The 27651-nt window shown below is 37.3% G+C and overlaps 1 protein-coding gene and 1 long non-coding RNA gene across 6 annotated transcripts in view; one reads left to right on the plus strand and one right to left on the minus strand.

Annotated features, from left to right (window-relative positions):
* LOC116148103 (uncharacterized) overlaps nt 1-2536 on the plus strand; it is a 36175-nt gene extending 33639 nt beyond the window's left edge. For all 3 annotated transcript variants that reach the window (XR_010377506.1, XR_004131581.2, XR_004131580.2), the window contains 2 exons: nt 1459-1869; nt 2311-2536. This is a non-coding gene — a long non-coding RNA (uncharacterized LOC116148103). The remainder of the gene's footprint in view (nt 1-1458; nt 1870-2310) is intronic.
* The window catches only part of CD84 (CD84 molecule), a 36379-nt gene extending 24121 nt beyond the window's left edge, over nt 1-12258 (minus strand). The window contains exon 1 of one of the 3 annotated variants that reach the window (XM_064477899.1): nt 11963-12258. In XM_064477899.1, the coding sequence (XP_064333969.1) occupies nt 11963-12008 (46 nt within the window). In that variant the 5' untranslated portion in view covers nt 12009-12258. The remainder of the gene's footprint in view (nt 1-11962) is intronic. The other 2 variants (XM_064477900.1, XM_010993090.3) reach the window with 2 other exon arrangements.
* Between the last annotated feature and the right edge of the window lie 15393 nt (nt 12259-27651).

Raw genomic sequence — 27651 nt, forward strand, 5'->3', positions numbered from 1 at the left:
ACCCATTTCTATGATGGCCTTGGTGACACCAGGACCATATTGAAGAATTTATAAAGAGCCATTATTAAGGGCTGATTCAAGTAAAGTCTAGAGGGATAGTTTTTGGTTTCACTCCACCTGGTAGACTTTATTCTTCTCTTTAAGACTGCAGTTAAAACAAAAAGAATCCCCATATCAACCAACCCCAATATTTATTTTTCTAGATCCTGAAAGGACTCAAACATTATATTAGTGTTGGAGGAGACCTTAAGAAAACCCAATTTCAGAGAGAACTTGTGGCACAAAATATCTTAAGGACTTACCATGAAATGCATTATGCAAGTCTATGACCAAGAAATTTCCCTGTCTTTTTTAGAAATTTCATATCTGGTAAGGGAAATAAGACACACACATACACATAACTCTCCTTTGCAATGTTAGGTGGTACATAATAAATTCAGATGAATGGTAGAGACAGTCATTGCAGCAGGAATTCAAAGAAGGGAGAGATCACTTTGAGCTGCAGTGGTCAGGGAAAACTTCTTGGAGAAAACAGAATTTAAGAAAAACCTGAAGAATGAGTAGAATTTTACTGGATAGAGGGAAAGGATGGGTGTCTTGGGTCCTCAGGCCCTGAATAAAAATTTAGAAGCGAAGAATGTGTGATGTAGGTTGCATAAGCATAGATTTGCATAACAGAGTAGAGATAGATAAGGCTGGAGATATAAATTAGGTTTAGATTTGGGACAGCCTTGAGTTTGAAGTCTATACCACAGGCAGAGGGGAGCTATTAAAGTTTTTGAGAATAAAGATTAAAATAATGTTTTAGAATCATAGTGATATGGTAATGAAGTGTGGGAAGAATGAGAGGAAAGAGAAACTGGACTTGAGAGACCATGTCAGAGGCTATTGTAGCCATCTGGGCATGAACCAGGGAATGATAATAAGAATAGAAAGGAAGGGCTGTATTTGAGAGATAGTGCAAAGAAAAGCAAGCAATAAGGAGGCATCTAATTAAATTCAGCTGTTCAACAATATATTTTGTGTGTCTACTTCATGTCAATAGAAAACTAATTAAGTTGACTACAGGAAAATTGATTAAGTTTATGCTGGAAAGACACCAAAAGGAGAAGACAAGTTTAGGGTTAAAAATACTGAATATGGGATGATGATGGACCATCTAAGTAAGCAGTTCGAAGGATGGTAGATAAGAAGAGAGAATGGGTTTAAAGTATTGTTTTGGGGCGGGCTGTGGCAGAATCTGCTAACTGCTTTCCAATGGTTCTTTTTGCCCCTAATTTTTAGCCTGGAATATGGACACCCAGAATAAACACTATATTGCCCAGCCTTCTGCTAGCTCAGTTTGGTCATGTGACTAAGTTCAGGTCAATGGGATGAAAGTTCAAAATGTTGTATTGACTTTTATGTCTTTAAGAAGAGGACACTTGGCTTTCTTCATCACTTCTTCACTTCTTGCAGGCTGGAATGCCATGACAACTGGATCTCAGACATTTTGGATCAAGAAGAGGAAGCCAAGTATTGAGAATTGTGGAGCAGGAAGATTGAAAAAGTATGGATCCCTGATGATCTTGTGAACTATTCTACCAATGGAGCTGCCAACTCCAGATATTTCACATGGGCAAGAAATAAACTTCTTTCTTCTTTAAGCCATTCTTATTTTTGAGTCTCTGTCACTTGCCATCAAACTGAAATCCAAGTCGTTTAGGAACCATCTATGGAAAAGAGGTGATTGAAGAAGAGGGTCACTTGGGAAGAGTAAGGCTGAAGTCCAAGGCTGAGCCCGTGAACCGTGCCCACAGTCATAGAAGAGGCACTATCAAAAGAAACTGAATAGACCAAGTGGTAGGAGTGGCAAGACAGTCATCAATGGTGGGTAATATCTTGGAACCCAAGAGGAGAAAGAATCTCAAGAAGATGTCTAATTGATTAGTCAGTCTGATGTCTAATTATTCAAAGTGTTCAAGTGAGATAAAGACTGAAAATGGCCCCTAAATCTGCCCATTAGGAGACTACTGTTGGCCTTTGAGAATGTAGTGCAATTTAAGATGTTTCAAGTGGAAGCCAGAGTATAGAGGATTTGAGGATAAAATAGGTGGTAAGGGAGTGGAGAAGCCTGATAGTGAAAGAAAGGTTATAAAATAGAACCATAGCTAGAGGGTCAAGCAAAGCTGATTTATTGGATTTTATTTTAAAATAAAAGATATTGGTGGGGAGAGAGTGGTAGGGAGGGAGAGAAGAGAGATATTTCCTTGATGGCATCTGCTCTAGGTTAGGTGCTCCTACTCATGCAGTTGTGTTTCTCTCTCATAGTACATGCCACATTGGGTGGTAGTCACGAATCCTGTTTTCTGGACACCGTGAATCACTTGAAGCTGGGGACCTTGAATTCAAATCCCCAACCCAGCACAGTGGCCACTAATGCTTGGGTGGAACAAAAGATGGAATGGCAATGTCACACAGCGAAAGGTTTTCAACCAGAGGAAGGCCGTGTCTTCATCTGAAGTGGAAGGAAAAAAGGAAAGGAAGAGCAGAATGATAAGGGTATTTTGAGGTGTTTTGGGGGGTAGGGATTGAAGAAAGTCTGCTTGGTGAGGTGGAGGGAACACAGGTTTGATGGGTGTATGATCAAGTTCAACCCCTGACTCTATGGAGGCCCTTATCTTCCTTTACTACAGGCTAGGATGTAATAACGTCTGCCTCACAGAATTATTGTGAGGGCACATAGAAGGTGCTTAATGCATAGTGGGCATTTTGGAGCAGGGAGAATAAAATAGCAGACAGTCATGCTTGCTGGCCTTCACTTCTTCCATAATGTAGGAGGCGAGAATGGGCAAGGGTTGGACTAGTTAGGAAATACAAGGGTAAGGGTCGCAGGTTTTGAATCCAGGTATATTTGAACCTAGATATGTTATATTAAGAAAATTATTTAAATTCTCTGGTCCTCAGGTTTCTCACCTCTAAAATGTGGATAATTATTAAGTGCAATTATGAAGATAAAGCACTTAAAACAATGCCTTGCACATATAAATGGTAGTTGCTATTATTATTTTTGATGATCATAAAACATTTGAGGAAATGCAACTCTAAGGAACACCCTAGGGAGTTAAGAAGAGATTGATTATGGGGATAAAGGGACTGTCGAGCAGCCTTAGGAGCCCAATGAAGAAGCGATGACCCACAGTCAAAACATCCCCCAATGAGTGTGATTTCTTGACTCCCACAGCCAGACCACACAGCAGAGAAGGGTCAGAGAAAAGCAACACTTCTAGAGAAGAAGCAAAGGCAAGAAAAGGCTGGAACCCTGGGGAGTGGGCTTGGATGGAAAAATGTTTCACTGTGACCCCAGGTAGCTATAGTGAAGAAGGAACCTGAGGGGTAGGGTGACACCAGTTTGGACAGAGAGCACTGTGAACAGCCTATTTATTGGAGCTGGATTTCCCCTCCTGGAGGAGAAGCTGGGGGCTTTTCCCAGCCTAATATACCTTTCTATGTCTTAGGTGGTCACTCCTGTTTCCCTGGATGAAGCCTTGCGTATGGATGGACTTTACAAATATACCATTCATGATAAAGTAGCTACCAAAACCACTGACTGGAAGAAAGCAAAAGAGAATATGAGAAAAAGAAATGTGTTTGGAAAAAAAAAACAATCAGAAACTTCATCTGGGTTAGAAATATTGATGGAATAGGAGGACTTTAACTGGATAGAAGAAAATTCTTCATAGCTGAGCAAGAGAAACTTACTAAAGAAGTGTTGGGTGGAATCCAAAGTGATTTTGAAATATCAAATATTGATGACAATGGATGGGTGTTCAGACCTAAAATGTCGTAGTTCTCCTTAGAGTCTATTAAAAACAAAGATAGCATACACTTGGGGTTTTGAGGGGCTCCCTAGTCTCCTTTCATATACTTTGCCATTTTCTTCTAGACCGTGTCTGTTCTGGTCCCTCCCGCTCCCTCCTCGTTGCCTACCCTTCTCTCCCCTACTCACTCCAATCACACTGGCTTCCTCATCCTTCAAACCAGTTGGGAACAATTGCTGTTGCCTTAGAGACTCTGTACTTGCTGCCCTCCTTGTCTACAGCACTCTTTCCAGCACTCCCTCACTGTGAAACAGCTCCCATATCATCTCATCAGAGAGAGCTTTCCTAATCGCCCAGTTTAAGTAGCACTCCCCTCCCCATCACTCTCTATTGCCTTGCCTTACTTCCTTTTTCTTCCTAGCCGTAACGACTACTAAAACATTGCGCGTATTTACTTACTGTCTATCCCACCCCGCACTCCCATGAGAATATAATTGCCATAAATGCAGTCTTTGTCTGTTTTGGTCACTATTATTTCCCTAACAGTTAGTGGATGATTATTAAATATTTGTTGAAAGAATAAATACTTTTTTGGCTACTGACCCAATTACCCACTTTCTAGCAATAAAAAGGAAGGTAGAAAATTCAGAGCAAGAGTAAGACTGAGGGCAAGAGAGAACTCTACTGGTCTCTGGGTCTCAGTGTGGGATGTCCGGAATGTAAACTGATTAACAAGGAAGAGCAACTGGCTAACTGCAACTTCTTTCCACTCCAATATTCTTACGCTGTTAACAAATTTTTTTGTGTGTAGATCCTCGGGCTGGGGAAATCATAACCTGGTTAGTAAAAGTGTCTTGAGCTAGGGATCAAGAAACATGTTCTAGTCAAGGCTCTGTTGCCAACCAGCTAACTGACCATGACTAAGTCACTTACCTGCTAAACCTCAGGATTCTAGTTGGTAAATTAAATAAAATTCCTCCTCCACTTTGAGAAATTATGAGGATCAAATGACAAGAGAGTGCTGTCAAGTGTGTACAGTAACAGAGAAGAATCTAGAGACCCCAAAGGGAGTCTTGCCCCGAGGAGCACTGTCTTTCTGCCCCCGTGTCAGGCACTAGGAGTTAGTGATGAAGAGCCAGGCTGCCTGAGCTTGAATTCTGCTTCTGCCCAATTCTAGCCAGGAGACCATGGGAAAGTTAACAACCTCTCTGTGTCTCGGTTTTATCAGCTTCAAAATGAAGCTAATAGGCTAATAATAGCACTTACTTCAAAGAAATGTTATGACAGTTAAATGAGTTAATATCTGTAAGCCTCTTAGAAAAGTACCTGCCATCTACTAGGCACCATATGTGTTTGCTATATAAAACAAAAAAGCACTGTTACAGAGATTAAAATAACAGCCCCAGGCAACTCTTATGGGAAAAAGAAGAGTTGGAGTGTTGGGAAGATCTTGGAGAAGCTCAACATGAAGGTATTCACAAGCGTGGAAATAAAGAAGGGTGTATGGTTGCTTAACAGCTACCTACACCCCCTCATTTCTTTAGGATCCTTCAAATAAGCATTTCTTGTTCTTTTTTCAGCACTAACTAACCTTCCCCATCTCTCCTCCCATCTACTGCTTCCCTTAATCCAGGCCTAGAAGGGTGACCAGAGGTAGACACACTCCGTGGTACTCAGAAGGGTGATGGTTGTAATCAGTTTTTCTCAGTGAAGGGAAGTAGCAGGCAAAGAGGAAGCAAAGGGTTAGCAGCCATAAGTTTTGTGTCATTCTCCATGATGATGAAAAGCCCTTGGTCATATGGTTTTTAAAAGGAGGAACCTAAATTACATCAAAAAAAATAAAATGCTTGGGAATAACCCTGACCAAGGAAGTGAAAGACTTAGAAGCTCAGAATTATAAAATGTTCATAAAGGAAATTAAAGATAATTTAAAGAAATGGAAAGATATCCCATGCTCCTGGACTAGAAGAATTAGTATTGTTAACAATAGCTATTCTACCCAAAGCAATCTATAGATTTAATGTGACCCCTATCAAATTACCCAGGACACTTTTTACAGAAATAGAAAAAAATAATCCTAAAATTTATGGAATCACAAAAGACCCAGAATTGCCAAAGCAATACTGAAGAAAAAGAACAAAGTTGGCAGCATAACCCTCTCAGACTTCAAACAATACTACAAAGCTACAGTAATTAAAACAGCACGGTATTGGCACAAAAATAGACATATGGATCAATGGAACAGGATAGAGAGCCCAGAAATAAACCCACATACCTACAGTTAATTAATCTTCAACAGAGGAGTCAAGAGTACACAATGGAGGAAAGACAGTTTGTTTGGCAAATAGTGTTGGGAAAGATGGACAGCCACATGTAAATCAATGAAGTTAGAACACTCTCGCACACCATACACAAAAATAAACTCAAAATGGCTTAAAGATTTAAATATAAGACAAGACACCATAAATTTCCTAGAAGAAAACATAGACAAAACATTCTCTGACATAATTGTAGCAATGTTTTCTTAGGTCAGGCTCCCAAGGCAATAGAAATAAAAGCAAAAATAAAGAAATCAGACTTACAAGCTCTTGCACAGGAAAGGAAACCATAAAGAAAACAAAAAGACAACTACAGACTGGGAGAAAATATCTGCAAATGATGCAACTGACAAGGGCTTAATTTCCAGAGTACACAAAACAGCTCATACAACTCAATAACAAAAAAACAAACAACCTAATCAAAAAATGGGCAGAATTGCTAAACAGATATTTCTCTAATGAAGACACACAGATGTCCAATAGGCACATGAAAAATGCTCAATGTCACTAATTATCAGAGAAGTGCAAATAAAAACTACAATAAGGTACAACCTCACACTGTTCAGAATGGCTATCATTAAAAAGTCCACAAACAATAAATGCTGGAGAAGGTGTGGGAAAAAGGGAACCCTCCTACACTGTTGATGAGAATGTAATTTGGTGCAGTCACTATGGAAAACAGTATGGAGGTTCATTATAAAAGTAAAAACAGAGCTATGATCCAGGAATCCCACTCCTGGGCGTATATCTGGAGAAAACTCCAGTTTAAAAAGATATATTCACCCCAATGTTCATAGCAGCATTATTTACAATAGCCAAGACATGGAAACAACCTAAATGTCCATTGACAGATGATTGGATAAGGAAATTGTTATACAAATATAAACATATATATATATACACACACATATATATACATGCACACACACACATACACAATGGAATACTACTCAGCCATAAAAATGAAATAATGCCATTGCAGCAGTAGATGGACTGAGAGATTCTAATACTAAGTGAAATAAGTCAGACAGAAAAAGACAAGTGTCATATGATATCACTTGTATGTGAAATCTGAAAAAAGAGACAAATGAACTTATTCACAAAATAGAAACAGACTCACAAACATAGAAAACAAACTTATGGTTATCAAAGGGAAAACAAGGGTCAAGGGGAAGGATAAAATAGGAGTTTGGGATTAGCAGATATGAGCTACTATATATAAAATAAATAAACAGCAGTGTCCTACAGTATAGCACAGAGAACTATATTCATTATCTTGTAATAACCTATAATGAAAAAGAATGTGTGTGTGTGTATATGTATATATACATATACACACAAATTCTCAAAACAGAGATGGGATCCTGGCCATCCATTGTTTTAGCACTACTCCGTTCAAGAAGCATATAATAAACAGTTGAATATAACAAAGGAAAAGTGGGTATGTTCCTCCACCAACATCAGTCCCCCAATTAATTGCTCATACCTCTTTATTTACCAGCTTCCACATAGACAAGTCTAGTTACCCCCAAACTTACATATTCATCCTCTAAGGTTCTAAAGAAAAAAGGTTTGACTCAGGAAATACTTGAGTAGCCTGAGTGACCCAGCATTCCTTAGGGCTCCTGTTGTGAAGGCACTTGGCCGCTCTGTGGGTCACCATATTGATCTCCAGGGATGCCTCGGCAGATTGGAGTCGTGTCTTATCACAAGGATGCAGCTTCCAGCCTCTCCTTGGATCATGGGTTTTTAAGCTGATGTCCTGATGCTCAGTTTTCCCAATACATAATATGCTTTTCCATTTCTTTAACTGCTATAACTGGGCTTTTGCTTTTAAGGCCTTTCTAAGTGTCCATAGTAATAGTCTGCTTAAATCTCTTTCTAGAATAGAGGCTTTGTCTTTATCTTGAAGATTCTTCTCTATTAGGACTTTGGACCAGTGGCAAATTAACCCTTGGCAGGATTCTTCTCCAGTCATGAAATCCTGTCTCTAACCCCAGGATGATGGTCGGAGCTGATTTACCCATGCATAGATATCCAGGTGGGCCCACTCACTTCTCTTGGACTTTAAAGCATCAACTGCTGGAACACTCTGTGATTGTATTCTACATTGAACAGGACATCAAGACCCTGATGATACTGGACCCTTGTTTGTTCTGAAGAAGCTAATTCAAGTCAACCCAAATCATGCTGATGTGAACGGCACTTGAATCGTGTCTAGATACAGTCATTTCCTTGGCTATTCTGCCTTGCTGGCCTGTCTAAACTCCTGTTATTGGCAAAGGCCTGCCCACTAGCCCACCTATAGAGGTGGGTGTAGAGATAGGCCCATCCTCGGCTGAATAATATTTTCTTGTTGGGAATACATCACCACTCTTCAGTGATAAATCTCAAAGTGTGATAACCATCAATAGTAGGGACAATATTTTATTCCACTTTGGCATCAAAGTGGGTGAAGGCGGCACTGCTCAGTGGTTAAGTCTAAAGACACTGGAGTTCAAATCTGGCTTCCTCCACTTTTTGGCTAAATGACCTCTAATTTTCTGTGTTTCAATATTTTCATTTATAAAATTTGGATATTAATAATACCCACCTCATAGGATATTGTGAGGATTAAACAAAATAACAAATGTAGGCTACTTGGAGTAATGCTAGTTGTGTAGTGATTGTTCTGTAAATGGTTAGTTATTAACTCTTATTGATGGGAGAGAGGAGAAGGGTGCAAGAGGAGAGAATGAAGAAACTAAAGCAAGAAAGGCGTGGGGAAATAAAAGAGTTAAAGGAGTGTGAAAGAGAACATGTGGAGGGAAATGGGCATGGAGCAAAAGTGGTGGACTCTTCTGCTTTCTACCCCAAAGGGTGGACGGTTAGTAGAATAGTTGGAGGGACAGTCAGAATCACGGTGTTCACAAGTCATGATGAGAAAATTGACATCAGAGCACAAGACAGTGAGTCTTGGTTCTTAGAGAAAACTTTTCCAACATGGAATGATCATGAGTGCGCACACTCAGACTTCTCTTATTTCAAGGGAAAAATGGGGATTTCTGACCTCGTTTTCCCATTGCCTCTTAGCTGATTCAATTGCTTTGAACTCCAGGTAAGTACATAAAAGTCAGTGTTGACTTCTAAGCCCAATGCTAAATATAAGGGACCACCTCTGCCAGGAAGAGCAGCAGGAGGGGTTTAAGGTATATTTTTGCACTCAGGATATGTCTGTGGAATAATCTTTTTAAGAGGCAAGCAGATCCACTTAGCAAAGGCAAATGGTACATGAAAGTACTTCTGATTTTGCTGCTGTAAAAACAAGCCCCTACCCCTCCTTCCCAGGTCCCTGACAAAATGAACATTTCATCCCTGGTTTCCTCTTCCAGAACCCCAAAAGCCCACACCTCAGCTCATATTCCTACCTTCTTTTCTCCTGCTCATGTTCCTTGGATCATTCTAAACAGAGGAATCTTGCCTAGGATCTCTGTGGGAGAAAGCCCTGGCTCTTCCTAACACTAGGTAAAAAGCAAGTGTGAAAAGCAACAGCGGCATTAGCTGATACTCGTTAAGCACTTATTATATTCAGGTACCACGCTAAGCATTGTACATGAATTATCATTTTGATTCTCAAAACAATCCTATGGTACTAACGGTCTCCCCATTTTGAAGTCTAAATAGCAGCCCTGGGGCCCAGGACAGGCCGCCTCAAAATATGCCAAAATGGCATATTGATTATTTTGAATTGAAGTTGCTTAAGAAGCAGACACTGCAGGAGGGAAACTCTGGCCCTTCTCTGTCCCCCCGAAAGCAGAAAATACATCTCCATGTGCAAGGTGCATTCCTGCATCTGAAGGTAGAGGCCATCCTTATTGCCAGATACAGGGAACTCAGGGCAAGAAGCCTGTATAAACGTTAATTTACTACCCCAAGCCAAACTCTGTTTAGATTCTTCACTAATTAAGCACCCAGAACCTAAGTATCTCTGTCTTGTCAATTTCCCACAAATTTATTGTTTCTTTGTCTAAAAAGTATAAAAGTTGCCTGCTTTAGCCACTCCTTAGTTCCCATTTCTATGAGACCTCTGTGTGCATCAATTAAAATTTGTTTCTTTTCCCCTGTTAATCTGTTTTGTGTCAATTGTATTATTAATCCAGCCACAAGAACTCAAGAGGGATAGAGGGGGAAATAGCCCCCTTCCTGACAACAGGTGGAGTTCATATAACTTTCCCAAAGTCAATCCAGCTAGTGGATGAATGATTTACTGACAGCTGATTTGACAACTTCGATTTCAGTTTCACAGATGAGGCAAGTGTATCTTAGTGCTACCTTTTACCTTAGCACGTGTTAGCCCTTTGAAGAGCATCAAGTACTTTAAAACTGAGTGACTGAAGAGGTCAGAAAAGAGTGGAGCAGAAAGAGCTATAGCCTTGGGATTAGAAGAACAAATGTCCATTTCCAGTTCTACCAATTTCAGGTTGTGAAATTCCAGGTGAATTGTTTAACCTGAATCTTAGTCTATTTTACATGATGGGATTAATAAAATCTATCTTGCTTCTTATTTCAATGATTTTAGTATGTCTCACATAAGAACATAGGCATAAAAATTGTAGAATGCTTTGTAAATTAGTGGTATCAAATACCACCCTGTCCAGCCCTTCTTTGGAATATTGGGGACATCCCTAGATTTCCATTTAGGTTCTATCCAGCTTTTTCGCCATCTACTTGCATTTTCTACTTGTGTGTCAGGGTGACTAGCATGGGCTCCAAAAACTTGGTGTGCCTAGTGGCTGCAATCTCCATGAAGCTCACCTTAAAGGAACTGCGCTCTAAATGATCAAAGGAACCAGAGAGACCAAGGCCCACTGATACTTCCTTTTCAGGAAATTCTAACCCACTAGATCCTGTGTTCTAACTCAGGGGAAGAATTTACATTTCCTGGGTTGGTGAGAGATACTGTAAGTAGATTTAGCAATGCCAAACTGAGTCAGTTTTTATATAAACAAGGCAGTTGTTTGGATTCAATGAGATGATATATGCAACGATGAAACAATCCCAGAGCTATGTTAATGTTACAGAGTTTCTTTGTCCTAACAAACAACCACCAATATTCATCTGCCCTTTATACTTTAAAGCCGTAAGTAAGAAAAACAGAATTTTTAGTTCGTTTCTTTTTCGAGAACTAACTTATTTGTAAAACAGGGATATTAATCTCAATTACTTTAATAATCCAATTATCTTAGAGTTTTTGGAGGACAGAAACAGAGTAAGAGCTCTGAATATGCTTTGAAAATAAAAGGAGTGAAGTCCTCGCTTCAATCCCCAGTACCTCCATTAAAAAGATTTTTTTTTTTTTAAGAAAATAAAGTGAGCTTATAGAGATTAAGTTTTTACAGTGCGGATTATAGTCACCCATCACTCGAATCTGCTGGAGCAATGAAATATAACTAAGAAGGGCATATTTCTAAAAGAATTTTTTTTTAAAAAAGGCCATATTTCTTTTAAAATCTATGTAACACATTCTAATGCTGAAAAGAAATTGCTTTTAAGTTTTCCCAGGTTTTGGATTTATCTATTCTTTTGTTGGTTTTCTGGGCAAGTCTATCACACGCTGACTCTTCTGAACAGAAGGGTTTGTCTCAGACCTTTAGAGGCTGAGTGCAGATAAAATTCAGATAAATAAACTGTAAAGATGAAAAAGTTATTTAGATCTTAAGTCTCTCCCCAGACATTTGGATCTCTTTTGAGACCCAGAGTGTTTCTGTTAAAACAGATCCAAAGGCCACTTCAATGTCTTCCTTAAGGGCAATTTCTAAAACTTAGCAGAAAACTAGGTGGGGATCAGCAAGGATCAGAACTCACAGGTTTGTAGGTTAAGGAGTAAGATCCACAGGTGGTGACACGCCATCTTCTTCCAGGGTACAATCTTCTTCGGACGTGTATGGCAGTCTTCCAACAGGGAGCCAGTTTCTTTTCAGTTTTCTTGCTCCTTTTTATAGTCACATCTAAAAAAGGAAGTGTGAGCTAACAGATGTAAGACAGGCTAGTTTTTCCTGTTGTTGAAAGTGCCTTGCATTAATTATTTATTCAACAAATATTTATTGAATGCCTACTATGTGCCAGGCACTATTCTGGGCACTAGCAATATAAACAGCAACAAAGCAATTGGTCTCCCTCCTTTCTTGGGGCTCATGTTCTTGTTGGGGGGAATCAACAATTAACAGGCAGTATAGTGTGGTAAGTGTTGTAAAAGGGAAAAAAAGGGGAACTGAGAGGGTAGCACGAGCAGTGGACAGGCTAGGACAGTGTCGAGAAGGCTTCCTGAAGGAAACTTCCTGAAGGAATTGACAGCCAAGCTGAGCCAGATCTGAAGAGTAAATTAGCATTATTAAGTGAAAGGTGGGAGGGAATAGGGAATAGGAAGGATGTGTTAATGCTATAGGAGCTTAATAAATGGTAAAAACTAATGTTATATAGAATTATATAATCATATAGTTATTCGTATATAATCATTATAAAATTATATGTGATAATAGTATATGTATGTGATCAGACAGCATATGCTTATGTTATATATAATTATATAAATTATATATTATGTATATAATTATAATTGAGCTACATGTAACACAGGACTGTTCTCTAGTAGAGGCCCCCAATCCCTGTTAGGATAACAAAGGCCTTGTATGTATATGAAGTGTGAATTTCATTATTAATGAGAATAAATATTTGGGTCCAGATGCCAAGCAGTTTGGACTTAGCTGCTTTGGGGAGTGCAGGGAAAGCTGAAGACACAGGCCCTGAGATCTGGAGGAAGTAAGATTATGTACAGCCTTGCCCACTGAGAGGAATCCTCAGCCAGCTAGCTCATTCCTAGGCAGTGTGAGCCTCTGGAGTCATTTACTGAACAATCCTTAGTGGTTGACTTTGAGAAAGGAAGTGTCATTGCGTTCTCTGTGATATACCCCAAACAACTATAACCAGGAATCCACACATATTTAAAATGCTTTCAAATATTTTTTGTTTTATTTTTCACAATAAAATCTTTAAAAATCTTGTCATTAATTTTTCATGCTTTATTATGTCCTTTTTAGTGTCTGTCTTTTATTTTATTTTTCGTTATTTTCTTTTATGGCAAATTGTCTTATGGCCAATTATCTGGGCAGGGAAACTGCTTGTGGCAAAGATTCTTACTGTGAAAAATACCAGTAACTTTTCATGAACCTGTTGGCCATCTGTGTCTTTTTTGGATAAATGTTTATTTAGTTCCTCTGCTCATTTTTAAATTGGATTTTTTTGTATTTTTGCTATTTATTTATATGAATTTTTATATATTTTAGATACTAATCCTTTATCATATATTTATTCTGCAAATATCTTCTCCAGTTACTTAGGTTACCTTTGCATTTTGTTGATGGTTTCTTTTCCTGTGCAGTTTTTAGTTTGATGAATCTGACTTGTTGATTTTCTCTTTTGCTATGTTTGCTTTTGGTGTCAAATCCAAGAAATCATTGCCAAGACTAACGTCAAGCAGCTTACTGTTCATGCTTTCTCCCAGGAGTCTTATGGTTTCAGGTTTTACATTTTTAATCCTTTTTGAGTTGATTTTTGTGTATAGTGTAAAATACGGGTCCAGTTTTATTCTTTTGAAAATACATATACAGTTTTCCAAACACTATTGAAGGGACTGTTTTTTATCTGTTGTACATTCTTGGCTCCTTTGTCGTAAAGTAATTGGCTATAAAATTTATTTCTGGGCTCTTTGTTCTATTAATCTATGTGTCTATTTTTATGCCAATATTGTACTATTTTGATTACTGTAGCTTTGTAATATAGTTTGAGAACAGGAGTGTCATATCTCCAGATTTGTTTTTCTTTCTCAAAATTGCTTTGGCTATTCAGTCTTTTGTGGTTCCATATAAATTTTAGTATTTTTTTTTCTGTTTCTATGAAAATGCCATCGGAATTTTCATAGCAGTTTTCATTGAGGAGTATGGACATTTTAACAATATTCATTATTCTAATTTATGGGCATGGGACACATTTTCATTAATTTGTGTTTTCTTCACTTTCTTTCATCAATGTCTTACAGTTGTTATGCACAGACTTTTCACCTCCTTCATTAAATTTATTCCTAGGTATTTTATCCTTTTTGATTCAATTGTATTTGGGATTGTTTTCTTAATTTCTCTTTCTGATACTTTGTTATTAGTGCATATAAAATACAAATAATTTTTGCATATTGGTTTTGTACCTTGCAACTTCACTGAATTTTAAAAATTAGTTTTAACTGGCTTTTGGTGGAGTTTTTAGGGTTTTCTATATATACTATCATGCCATCTGCAAATAAAGTTTTACTTCTTCCTTTTCAATTGGGATGCCTTTTATTTCTTTTTCTTGTCTAATTGCTCTGTCTAGGACATCAAGTACTATGTTGAATAAAAGTAGTGAGAGTGATCATCCTTGTCTTGTTCTTAATTTTAGAGGAAAAGCTTTCAGGTCTTCACTGTTGAGTATGACACTACCTCTGGGCTTGTCATATATGGCCTCTATAATGTTAAAATACATTCCCTATATGTCCAGTTTGTTGAGAATTTTTATCATGAATTAACATCAAATTTTTTTCCAAATTTTTTTGCATCTAGTGAGATAATCATATTATTTTTTATTTTTCACTCTATTAATGTGTGATTGATTTGCAGATGTTAAATGATTCTTGGATTTCAGGGATAAATCCCACCTGGTCATGGTGTATGATCTTCTTAATGTATTGTTGAATTGGTTTGCCAATATTTTGTTGAGGATTTTTGCACCTATGTTCATCAGGGATATTGGCCTTTAATTTTCTTTTCTTGTAGTGTCCTTGTTTGGTTTTAGAATAATACTGGCTTTGTAAAATGAGTTTGGAAGTAGTCTCTCTTCTTCTATTTTTTGGAAAAGATTGAGAAAGATTGGTATTAATTCTTCTTTAAATGTTTGGAAGAATTCACCAGTGAAGTCATTTGGTCCTGCGGTTTTCTACGTTGATATATTGTTGATTATTAATTCAGTCCCCTTACTCATTATCGATCTGTTCAGACTTTCTATTTTTTCATGATTCAGTCTTTGTAGGTTGTATATTTCTAGAAATTTATCTATTTCTTCTAGGTTCTCTAGTTTGTTGTTGTATAATTGTTCATATTCAGCAAGATTTTTAATAGAAATGCACGAGCTGATTTTAAAAGGGAAATGCAAAGAACCTAAATAGGCAAGACAACTATGAAAAATATAAAAATTGGGGAGCTACAACTACCTGATTTCAGTAATTATAAATTTAGAATTGAATAATGTTGTATTAGCTTAAAGATAGACAATAGATCAATGGAATAGGAAAGAGAGTCCAGAAATAGACTCACACATACATGGAAAAAGGGGTTTTGATGAAAGCACAGAAGCTATAAAGTACAGAAAGAAAGACTTTTGCACAAATGGTTTTAGAACAATTGAATATCCATATGCAAAAGAAAAAAGAAATAAGGGAAGAAAAGAAAAAAGAACAAGAAAGAAAAAGAATGTAAAGAAAGCAAAAAAGAGCTTTGATTCATAACTTGTACCATATTTAAAAACTACATTCAAAATAGAATGTGAACTAAAGGTAAAACTTAAAATTACAAAACTTCTGGGAGAAAACATAAAAGAAAATATTTGTCAAATATTTGTAATCTTGTGGTAGATGAAGATTTCTCAGACACAGCACCAAAATAGACAAATTAGACCTCATTAAAATCAAGAACTTCTGATTTTCAAAAGACTTCATTAAGAGAATGAAAAGACAAGCCACAGCCTGGGAGAAAATTTTTGCAAATTACATATCTGATAAACGACTTGTATCTAGAATATATAGAGAGTTCTCAAAACTCAACACTAAGAAAACAAACAACCCCCCAAAATAAATGGGCAAAGGTTTAAATAGACACTTCACCAAAGAAGATAAAGGGTTGACAACTAAGCTGACAACAAGATTAAATGGCTAAAATTAAAAAGACCCACTGTGATGGTTAATTTTATGTGCCAGCTTTTCTGGGCCATGGGATGCCCAGATATCTGGTTACACATTATTTCTGAGTATGTTGTGAGAGTGTTTCTGGAAGACATAAAGATTTGAACAGGGGGACTGAATAAAGTGGGTTGTTTTCCCCAAAGTGGGTGGGTATCACCCAATCTATTGAGGGCCAATAGAACAAAAAGGCAGTGGAAGGTTGAACTGGCTCTCTGACTGACTGCATGATCTGAGACATTGGTCTTCTGCCCTTGTTCTGGGATTTACATCATCAGTGTTCTTGGTTCTCAGGCCTTCAGACTCAGGACTGGAATTTACAGCACCAGCTTTCCTGGTTCTCCAGCTTGCAGACAGCAGATAGTGGGACTTTTCAGCTTCCATAATCAGAGGAGCCAATTTCTTATAATAAATCTCATTCTAGTTATATCAGTAGCAATCCTACTGGTTCGATTTCTCTGGAGAACCTTGACTAATACACTCACCACACCAAATGTTGGCAAAAACTAGAACTTTTATACACAGCTGGTGTGTATGTATGTAAAATGGCTGCCATAAACTTAATGTTTGTGTCCTCCTAAAATTCATATATTGAAACCTAATCCCTAATATGATGGTATTAGGAGGTGGGGGCTATAGAAATTGACTTGATCATGAAGATGCAACACTCATGAAAAGAATCTGCCCGTATAAAAGAGGTTCCAGAGAGCTTCCTCTGCCCTTCTATGTGTGAGGACACAGCAAAATGAGCCATCTATGAACCAGGTATTTTCCCTCACCAAACACAGAACCTGTTGGCACCTTGATCTTGGACTTCCCAGCCTCCAAAACTCTGAGAAATAAATTTCTGTTGTTTATAAGCTGCTCAGTTTATGATATTTTGTTACAGCAGCCTGAATGGAATTAAGACAATGGTACAGCCACTTTAGGAAACAGTGACAACTACTTAAAAAATTCAAACTATCCCTACCATAGAATTCAGCTATTCCATTTCTACATATTTACTAAAGAATATGAAAGCATACGTCTGTACAAGGACTTATACATGAAAGTTTATTATCACTTTATTTGTAATTGCCCAAAACTGGAAATAACCCAAATGTCTATCAATAGGTAAATGAAAAAACAAATTTTTGTGTTATAGTTATATAATAGAATACTACTCAGTATCAAAAAGGAATGAACCATTAATACACTTGAGATATGACAACATAGATGAATCACAGCATAATTATGCCAAGTGAAAGGAGTCAGACACAAAATATACTCTAAGTTCCAGTTATAAAAATGTTTACAGGCTCACACAGGCACCTCTTGCTATGTGGCCAACTATTGTCCATGGCAGTGTAAACTAATAAAGTTCTTTTCTAATCTAAAAAAAAAATGTTTAGAAAATGCAAACTTATCTATAGGGATAGAAAGCAGATCAATGGTTACCTGGTTGGTGGGGGGTGGACATATGAGTGGGATCACAAAGGACACAAAAAACTTTTGGAGGCAATGGATGTGTTCATTATCTTGAGTGTAGTAATTATTCGATATATATATATGAAAAACGTTTATATTCACATATTTAAGCAAAGAACTTTTGGATTCTCCTACATGTGCTCCCTTGAGTAGAGAGCAACTTGGGTACCTGAAACTCAATTTACACTATTTACAATTTTTGTTTTAAGTATGCAGATTTGACTGAATATCCATAAATGTCATGCTCTTGATATGACTGTTGGGCATTTCAAATAACTGGTTTCACCTCTCTTTGGAAAATGATAGGTGGTGTATCATGTAATTCCAAGTCCTCAAATTTATCTCAAATTGTCGACACTGGGTGTCACCACACCTCCAACATAATTCCTAAATTTCTTTTTTATTGTGAGCTTTGTGCAATGAACACATTATAGTGTGTGATTTGAATAAGAAAATGCACAAGGATAAAAAGTATATGCAATCTACTTAAATGATATACTGATCATAAAACTTTAGGCACCAAACAACATAGCATTTTCATTCATAAAGCAAAATTTGCTTGAAATACAAGTGAAGTCTGTCAGAAGGATAGTCATGTTTCTTTTCATTCCAATTAATTTGATCAGTTAACATTCTCATGGTGGTGTGCCTCTTGACCCAATCGCTGCAGTGTTTCCCTCTATTTCTTTGCAGTGGAGGTACCTAGCCTCATACCCACAGACTGGTTGGCCAGAAACCAGCTTTTCTATTGCCATTTTTTTTCTTCCACCAATATGTCACAATGCCTTCACAGACTGAGCCAAATCTTGAAACTAATCTGTTCTATCAGTAATCGCACATAACATTTTAGGAAACATACAAATCTAGATTTTTCTATCAGTAACAAGGATTAATCAGTATTGATATCCCTAACTCCCAGCAAGATGAAATATTAGCATTTATTTCTCTCAATCTCTTAATTTTGTTGAAATAAGCTAGAGTTTTATTTCTTTATTCCTTTAAGGAACCATTTCCCGTTTTATGAATCCTCCTAGGAATACTTATATCAGCAACTTTACTGTCAACAGTTTGGAAATTTACTATTATTGTTTTCTTTTCTCACCAGTATATCTTGAGTTCCATAACTTCTCTCCCTTTTGGAAATATTTATTTTAATCTATTATTTAAGTTGAAGTATAGTTGATTTATGGCATCATACTAGTTTCAGGTGTATATCACAGCAACTCAACATTTTTATAGATTACACTCCATTTAAAGTCACCATAGAATAATAACTATATTTCCTTGTGTTGCACAATACATCCCTGTAGCCTATCTGCTTTACATACTTGTATTTCTGAATCCCCTACCCACATCCCATCTCTCCTCACCTCCCTCTCTCTTCTGGTAGCCACCAGTCTGTTGTCTATGTGAATCTGTTTCTGTTTTGCTGTATTGATTCCTTTGTTTTATTTTTTATATTCCACATATAAATGACAACATACAGTATTTATCTTTCTGTCTGACTTATTTCACTTAGCATAATAACTTCAGGATCCATGCATGCTGTTGCAAATGGCAAATTTTCATCCTTTTTTATGCTTGAGTAGTATTCCATTTTATATATATATATATATATATATATATATATATACACACACACACGTGAAGATTATATATATATATATAAAGAAGATTATATATATATATAAAAACAGAATATATATATAATCTTCTTTATCCATTCATCTGTTGATGGACACTTAGTTTGCTTCCATATCTTGGCTAAATAATGTGTTACGAACATTGAGGTGCATGTATCTTTTCAAATCAAAGCTTTCTTTTTCTTCGAATATATACCCAGGAGTGGAATTGCTGGATCGTATGTTAGTTCCATTTCAATTTTTCAAGAAACCATCATACTGTTTTCCACTGTGGCTGCACCAATTTACATTCCAACCAACAGTGTACAAGGGTTCTCTTTTCTCCACATCCTTGCCAGCATTTGTTATTTGTGTTCTTTTTGATGATAGCCATTCTGACAGGTGTGAAGTGATATCTCATGGTGGTTTTGATTTACATTTCTCTGATGATTAGCTATTCAAACATCTTTTCTTGTGCCAGTTGGTCATTTGTATATCTTCTCTGGAAGAATGTTTATTCATGTCTTCTGCCCACTTTTTAATCAGATTGTTTGTTTTTCTCAATCTACTTTTTATTTTGCTAGCGTGTGCCCTTGAGTAAATTTTTAAAAGTGTATACTTGAGAAGTATACATTCTGAGTCCATAAGTATCTACAAATGTCTTCATTTGTTCTCTTATGTAAATAACTTTGTTGGCTATGCGCTCCTTTTTTTTTTTTTTAAGCATGTAGATTTACATTCAAGAGAAGTATGCTGTTTTTGTTCTTGTTCTTTAATTTCTCTGTCTGGAAACATTTAGGATTTTCTCTTTATCCTTGGATTCCTAGATTTTACCAGGTTGTGTCCAGGTATGTTTTCCTTATATACCCCTGCCTGGCATCTGGTTGTATTTTCAGTCTGATGATTCAAGCCTTTCTTCAGGAGAGGGGGATTTTCTTCTGTTTCCTTGATTATTACTTCTTTTCTGGCCTCTCTACTTTTTCTTCCTGAAATTGCTATTAAAATATGTGAAGCTATCCTCCAATGGCTGAATTAACATCTCTCAGTTTTCTCTTTGTCTTTTTGTTTTATATCGAATGTCTTTCAAACATGGATTTCAATCCTGTGCATAGTGCTTTTCAGCTTTTTGCTTGAGTTTTAAATTTTGGTAATATTCTTTACTTTCCAAGAGTCTTTTCTTAGCTTCCAGTTGTAGCTGATTCTTGATTTATGATTATCTTTAATTCTATGTTTGGAAATTCTCTACACTAGAGAAAGTGTAGATGAAAAAACAAAACATAAGGACAAAACCCTGTGGAAAAGAACTATGACTGGAAAAGAAGGAAACTGAGAGACAATTGTTCAAGCGGTCAGAGGAAAACAGGAGAGGTGATTCCATGCAACTAGAACAAAGAAGGGTTTACATAAGAAAGGAATGTTGAATCATTTTTGACTTTGCATATAATGAAAAGAGAAATCAAAGAGCATATGCAGTTTTTCAAATAATGTAAGCAAAGGTTAGGTTCTGCGAAAGAAATAAATGTAGTAATCAAGTAGCATAAAGAGGCTCCAGATCCACTTACCTGTATGACCATAGCTTTGAGTTTAAGAACAACAAAAAAGCTGTCAAGAAGGGGGTGAAAGAAGGATACCACAATTTAAATGAGAAACAAGGGGAAAGTTATAAGACGACAATGTTACACAAATGGTTGAAGGCCTGGGAGAAAATACAGGCCACTACAGTCCCCACCCCTTGGCTATATTACCCTATCAGGTTTCTTAACCATTCTAGGCTTGGTTTCCTTATCTGTAAAATAAAAACAAACCACAATAATGTCTTAAGTTTGTTTTGAGGATTCCATGAGAGTGCCTGTAAATACTTGGCAAAGTGTTTGACACATGTAAGCTTTCAATAAATGTTAGTTCATAATATTATCATCACTGAGAGAAATGAGTAGTAAATAGCACATCATTTGAACAACATTAAGGATCAGGAAATTCTCCACCAGAGGGCAACTGATGGTGAAACATCAGGCACTGATAACAATAAGAAAGACATAATCATTTGTCGAGGGCCAAGTTTGTTTCCACAACTATGTTAAAAGCATCCATATGAGAAACAGATGAAAGAACTGGGGTTGGTTAGTCTGAAAAAGAGAAAACCTAGTGAGGGGACTGGGACTAAGGCAGCGAGTGGGACAGCGTAATAACCATGGCCAGATATCTGAAACGCTGCTGTTTAGATGGTGTCAAAGTGTCTCCATGAGACAGAATACATCACCATGGATCTTGTTCCAGGAAAGCTGACTTCAGTTCAACATAAGAATTCCCCACCACCACCAACGGTAGGCATCCCACAATAGACAGAAGATTTCAAGCCAAGCCTGGATGGACCGCTGAAAGGTGGATATTATTGTGAGAATGGTCACTTTGTAGTTGGATCTTGAATGTCCCCAACCAAAAATTTTAAACTTCTGTGTTTCATTCTTATGAAATCCTCCCAGCTACCTAGCGTGTAAGGCCATGAACCTAGAGGTTGTTTATTTAATAGATTTTATTTTTCTAGCTAGCCTGAAAAACCATCAGCAGCTTGTGGGTAACCTAACATGATAAATATCAGTGGATGAGGGGATAAATTCTGCAACAATTTTGATATTCTCAGAATGCAAGCTGAAATGAAAGGAGCTAATTACTTCTTTATATCAATATATGAAAGTCTATTTTGAGGTCCTGAAAAACATAGCTGGTTGCGTTTAACTGTTAATCACACAGAGCATGAAACAACTAAAGCTTATTAGTGCTCTCTCCAGTTATTTGGAGAAAAAACCATGAGAACAGTAAGCCCCTCCCCACCACTCAAATTCTCAAGTGCACATCCTCCTTAAGTTATTTGTTCAGAGTCCTTTATTAGCATATAATCCATATAATCCATAGGGAGTGTTTCAAATTTTAAATAAATTTTAAATTTAAATAAATTTTAAATAAAACTTTTTCTCTTCCTCTTTATTCCTCTCTCTTACTCTTTTTCCTGTTCTATTTTTTTCAAAAATTATTTAAAGAGAGGATAAAGGAATTAACTTAAAACAATAAGATCAATATTAGTTAAAATATATTCTTCTAACAAATTCCAGTAACCTGGAATTAGAAACAGATACAGCCAAAAACTAAGAAAATTCCATGACTATGTATCAGGAATAATTATTCTACTATGTTATTCTATTTATGTGGCTATGCTAACAACAATAACAAAAAGACAAATAATCATGGAAATTAAGCAGAACAAAGAAGAGAAAAACAAATATGTCTACCAGAAGAGACAATATGGTGGCACCGAGCGAAAGATCAGTCTCCCTCCTTGTTCTTTGGACTTCACTCTTTTTCCTCTCTCCATCATATACCACCAATTTCTAGTTCATTACTGGCCAGCAGTGTAAACAAACAAATATGCTTTATAAACTAACCCCCAAAGTGTAGTATCCTGACCTCATTTCTTCTCCCATATACCATCTCATTTTCTTTCCTCCTGTTAAAAGCAAAACTCATTGAAATATGAATATATTGTTACCATCTTCAGCAGCTAGAAAAATTTCAATGTCTATCAAGAAGGAAATAGATGAAAAAAATGTAGCATGTCTGTAGGGTGTAATACTGAACAGTATTTTTAAAAATTGAAGTAAATCTACATGTTTCAACTTGGAAAGATCTAAAAATCACGATATTGAGTAACAAAACCAAAATGAAACTGAGAAGCAGAATGAGAGGTCTACATATGTAACTTGAAAACAATTCTGGGTTTATATATCTAGACTAGTAAACACACACAAAAATAAATGTATGGATAATGGACTAAAGGGCACACATTAGACAGATGAGAATGTGTCTATTTGGGGACATGGAGGTGGGAAGCATAAAGAGAACAAGGATGTAGTATGAAGAGGAAAAATATAAGAATAAAATAAAAAGGAATAAAAGAGGTGTGGTACATAGGCCAGTGATGATTATTTATCATGAATTGAGGAATATGTTTAAGTGTATTCATCCAATTCTGTTGACCTGAGTCCAACCAAAAAACCAAAATGACTGTATATTGCTCATATAATGGGAGATAACAGTTCCGCTCTTGCCTGCATTAGTATGTTTCACATCTGAAGCAGCGTTTGATCTCAAGCAGCAAATTTTAAGAGGCATTGACAAACCAGACTGTGCTCAGAGGAGAGCCGTCAGTTCAGTGGGAGAGGCACAGAAGGGGCATGAGTCATGTCATAGATAATTGAAGAAAGGAGACTTAAACACAATAGGATTTTAGGAGAAGGAGCCCTTCATTTCCACTGTTACTTAAAACTTTTTAACGAAAATAAGCTTCCTCTTCTCACTCTTGAAGTTTGAGTTTTGTGCATCTTCTGTGTGCTTACTGAACATCCCTTACTTTGTCATTAGGGTGACTATACATTCTGGTTTGCCCAGCCATTGCCCTGGTATAATTATTAATAGCATCTCCTTTTACTTTCCAGGGGTAACCACAGTAGATCATGTGGTTGTCTACCTATCATAGTATTTTAGTTGCCTGTGTTCTTTGTATCTCCCACTGGATGACAACCTCTAACACTTAGTAGGAACTGAATAACTATTTGTTGAATGAATGAAGCATTGTGTAGAAGTCTTTTGTGAATTAAACTTACTGTAGTTAACCTTGATTAGAGTCTGTCATCGATTTACATTGGGCCTCCTTATCTCTAAGGGAGGGGTCAGCTCTCCCTCCAGCTTGTGAGGGCTGTGAACTGATGAGAATCCAGCCACAGTTTCAACGACTCTGTGACTAAATCCACATCCTTCAGTTGCAAGTGGTGCTGGGGATGCTTGAGTAGGGTGGACTATATTGCTACATCTCCCTCTTGTGGCTGCTGTGTGGAACTCTTCGCAAAATCCTTTCTGGATATAACCATAGCCTCTAAGTCGGTATTTCTATAGATTTCTACCCAGATTTCATTTGGGTTTGGGGTAGGGTTTGGGCATCAGTATTTTTTTAATTGAAGTACAGTCAGTTACAATGCATCAATTTCTGGTGTACAGCACAATGCCCCAGTCATGTGTATATATATATATATATATATATACATTCATCGTCATATTCTTTTTCATTAAAGGTTATTACAAGATATTGAATACAGTTTCCTGTGTGCTATACGAAAGAAACTTGTTTTTTAAATTTATTTTTATAAATAGTGGCTAACATTTGCAAATCTCAAACTCCCAAATTTATCCCTTGCCACCCCCTCTCCCCTGGTAATGATAAGATTGTTTACTATATCTACAAGTCTGTTTCTGTTTTGTAGATGAGTTTATTAGTGTCCTCTTTTTCTCCTTTTTTATATTTAGATGAGTGATATCATATGGTATTTTCCTTTCTCTTTCTGGCTTACTTCACTTAGAATGACAATCTCTAGGTCCATTGTGTTGCTGCAAATGGCATTATTTTATTCTTTTATGAGGCTGAGTAGTATTCCGTTGTATAAATATACCATATAAATAGAAATAGCTTCTTAATCCAGTCATCTGTTGATGGACATTTAGGTTGTGTCTGTGTCTTGGCTATTGTATATAGTGCTGCTGTGAACATTGGGGAGCGTATATCTTTTTGAATTAGAGTTCCCTCCGGATATATGGGCATCAGTATTTTTTAAAAGCTACTCAGGGAGCTCAAATATTTATATAACCTTGGTAATATTGGCAGATGTGAGCCATGCTTAAGTGACTAGATGACCATTTTCAAAGTATGGTTTTTGATAAATTTGCTTCTTGGTATGTAGATGTATGTTTAGTCTACACAAAGATGACTAAAGGGCCAGGATGTTTCTAGACCAGCAGTTCTTAATTTAGTGGTTCTCAATCAGTGGGAAGATTTTGCCCAGCAAGGAATATCTCGTGATATCTAGAAGCATTTTTAATTGTCATGACCGGGGACAGGATGTGCTACTGGCACCTAGTGGGCAGAGGCTGAGGATGCTGCGGATGCTGCAAATACCACATAATGCATAGAACAGCCTCCGTGTCAAACAATTATCTAGACCAAAATCTCAATAGTGCTGCAACTGAGAAACCCAGTCTAGATTTGCTCCACCAGGGGAATTTGGAGGAATCCAGGGAAGGCAATTACCCTGGCAGTGACAAAAATTAAGCAGTCCTTTAAAAACAGTTATCTTTGTGTGGAGCATGGCTCCTCATTTTGGTGAAGAGGGTACAGAGCTTACCCACCCTTCAGGATAAGATAGCCTCACAGCTTATCAAATCAAATCAGCCACCTTCAGTGTTTCACAGCTACAGCTGTAGAGACACAAGGTCATGAAACTTGTCTTGCTGTACTGTTATGCTCTTTTTTTTTTTACATTTTTTTTATTGAGTTATAGTCAGTTTACAAGGTTGTGTCAGTTTCCAGTGTAGAGCACAATTTTTCAGTTATACATGAACATACACATATTCATTGTCACATTATTTTTTGTTGTGAGCTACCACAAGATCTTGTATATATTTCCCTGTGCTATACAGTATAATCTTGTTTATCTATTCTGCATATGCCTGTCAGCATCTACACATTTTGAAATCCCAGTCTGTCCCTTCCCACCCTCTGCTATGTTCTGAATTCTCTAGGCAACACAAAGACAAAAGTGCAATTTCATGGATGGACTGTCTGTATTTTACTGATTTCCAGGCAGTAGAAACAAAATCTGGAAGAAGGGAAATCGCTTACTATAATCAGTGGTTTTCAGTCAGCATATGGAAGCGTCGCAGAGGCTGAAGGCTACGCCCAGTTGAATTTCAGAACCCCAGTCCCTTAAATCTGAGAATGGGTCTGTTCCTCCTGAGTTCTGTAGAATTCAGACCTACTCAGTCAAAAGAAAACAGTAAAGAAGAAACACGGGGAAACCAGCCTCTAAAGTATCAGTTTTATTTTTTTCAAGTCTGAGGAAAAAGAGAGTTCCAGCTCACCCACAGTGCCTCTGGGGAATAATCCGAGGGGTTCTCTGCTTTCCCACTCGAACCCTAGGCCTGGTGATGAAGGATGGCCTGAAAGACTCCAAGGCACAGCCATCCTCTCCAGTGAGATCTTGAGCCTCAGTCAGGGAATTTTGAGAGAATAGCTTCTTCTTTCCTCCTTTGTTTCTGCCTTTCCATGAGGTAGATTTCAGCCACAGGAAAAACCCAGCTGTTGGGAACAATCTGAATTCTAGTAAAGGAGTGATTACTCATAACCCCAGGGTTTAAAAATTCCAGTTAGTAGCTCCTTGGTTTTTGAGTATAGATGGCTATTGAGCCTGAAGTTACATAAGGGTGGACATTGTGTGTGTGTGCATGTGCAGGTGTGTGTGCACACACATGCCCAATCAGCATTGAATCCCTCTGCTTGTGCTTAGGGAATTCCCTAACTCAAAAGAGACAAGATCTTGTGGTAGCTCACAGCGAAAAAAAAATGTGACAATCAAAATATGTATGTTCATGTATAACTGAAAAATTGTGCTCTACACTGGAATTTGACACAACATTGTAAAATGACTATAACTCAATAAAAAGTGTTAAAAAAAAAAAAAAAGAGAGAGAGAGAGACAGACCCCACCAACCACTAGGAAAGTGGGAAATGCCAGATATTCAATTCCCAGCCTCCCTTGGAGGTAGAACATGGACGTGTGACCTAGGATTGGCCACTTGGTCCCAGACTCTTATTTAGAAGATAGAGATGAAAAGGTGGACGAAGGGACCCTGGAGAAGTCACTTTGGTGCAGACGATACAACAGCAGTATTGTTTCCAAGCCCGGCTGAGGCAGGGAGGAAGTGGTGGAGTCTGGGTCTTGTGCTAAGGAGACAATGGCAGCACATCAGGTGCCCAGCATCCTCATCTCTGGGCTGGTTTTGTGATTTGGGCTGTGGTCCTAGCCACAGCCTATGTCTCCCTTTTTCCTTCTCGTTTTCAAACCATGATTTTACAGATCCTCCTAGCAGTTATTTGAACCAAACAATACCTTTTCAGCAGCTTCCATTTCTACATTTAAAAAAAAAAATCCAGAGTTAATTTCTGTTTATTGCAAATAAGAACAGTCTTACTGAATTTTGTTCCAGGAAATGGGACACACCGGGCATCAGAACTAAAATGTGAATTGACTTGGTAAAGGAGGTGAAGAACAAGGCATTTAGTGCCTCAAAGTTTTGAGCTGGAAAGTTGGTGACCATTGTTATACGGTTGTAAGACAGTTGGTGAAAGTGTTCACTAAGGTCATACAAGACCCTATGAGAAAGAAGAGGAGCTTACCTTGAAGAAGGCTTGCTCTGAAAGCAGAGAATAGAAGGGAAATAGGACTTTACCAGAAGAGGCTCCTTCTGTCTGCATCCTGCAACTTAAGTTATTAAGCATTCAATTACTTGAAGCTGTTGGATCAAAATATGTTAATTTTCAACTT

The sequence above is a fragment of the Camelus dromedarius genome, chromosome 23, assembly GCF_036321535.1.
Source record: "Camelus dromedarius isolate mCamDro1 chromosome 23, mCamDro1.pat, whole genome shotgun sequence".
In the NCBI taxonomy this organism is placed as follows: Eukaryota; Metazoa; Chordata; class Mammalia; order Artiodactyla; family Camelidae; genus Camelus; species Camelus dromedarius.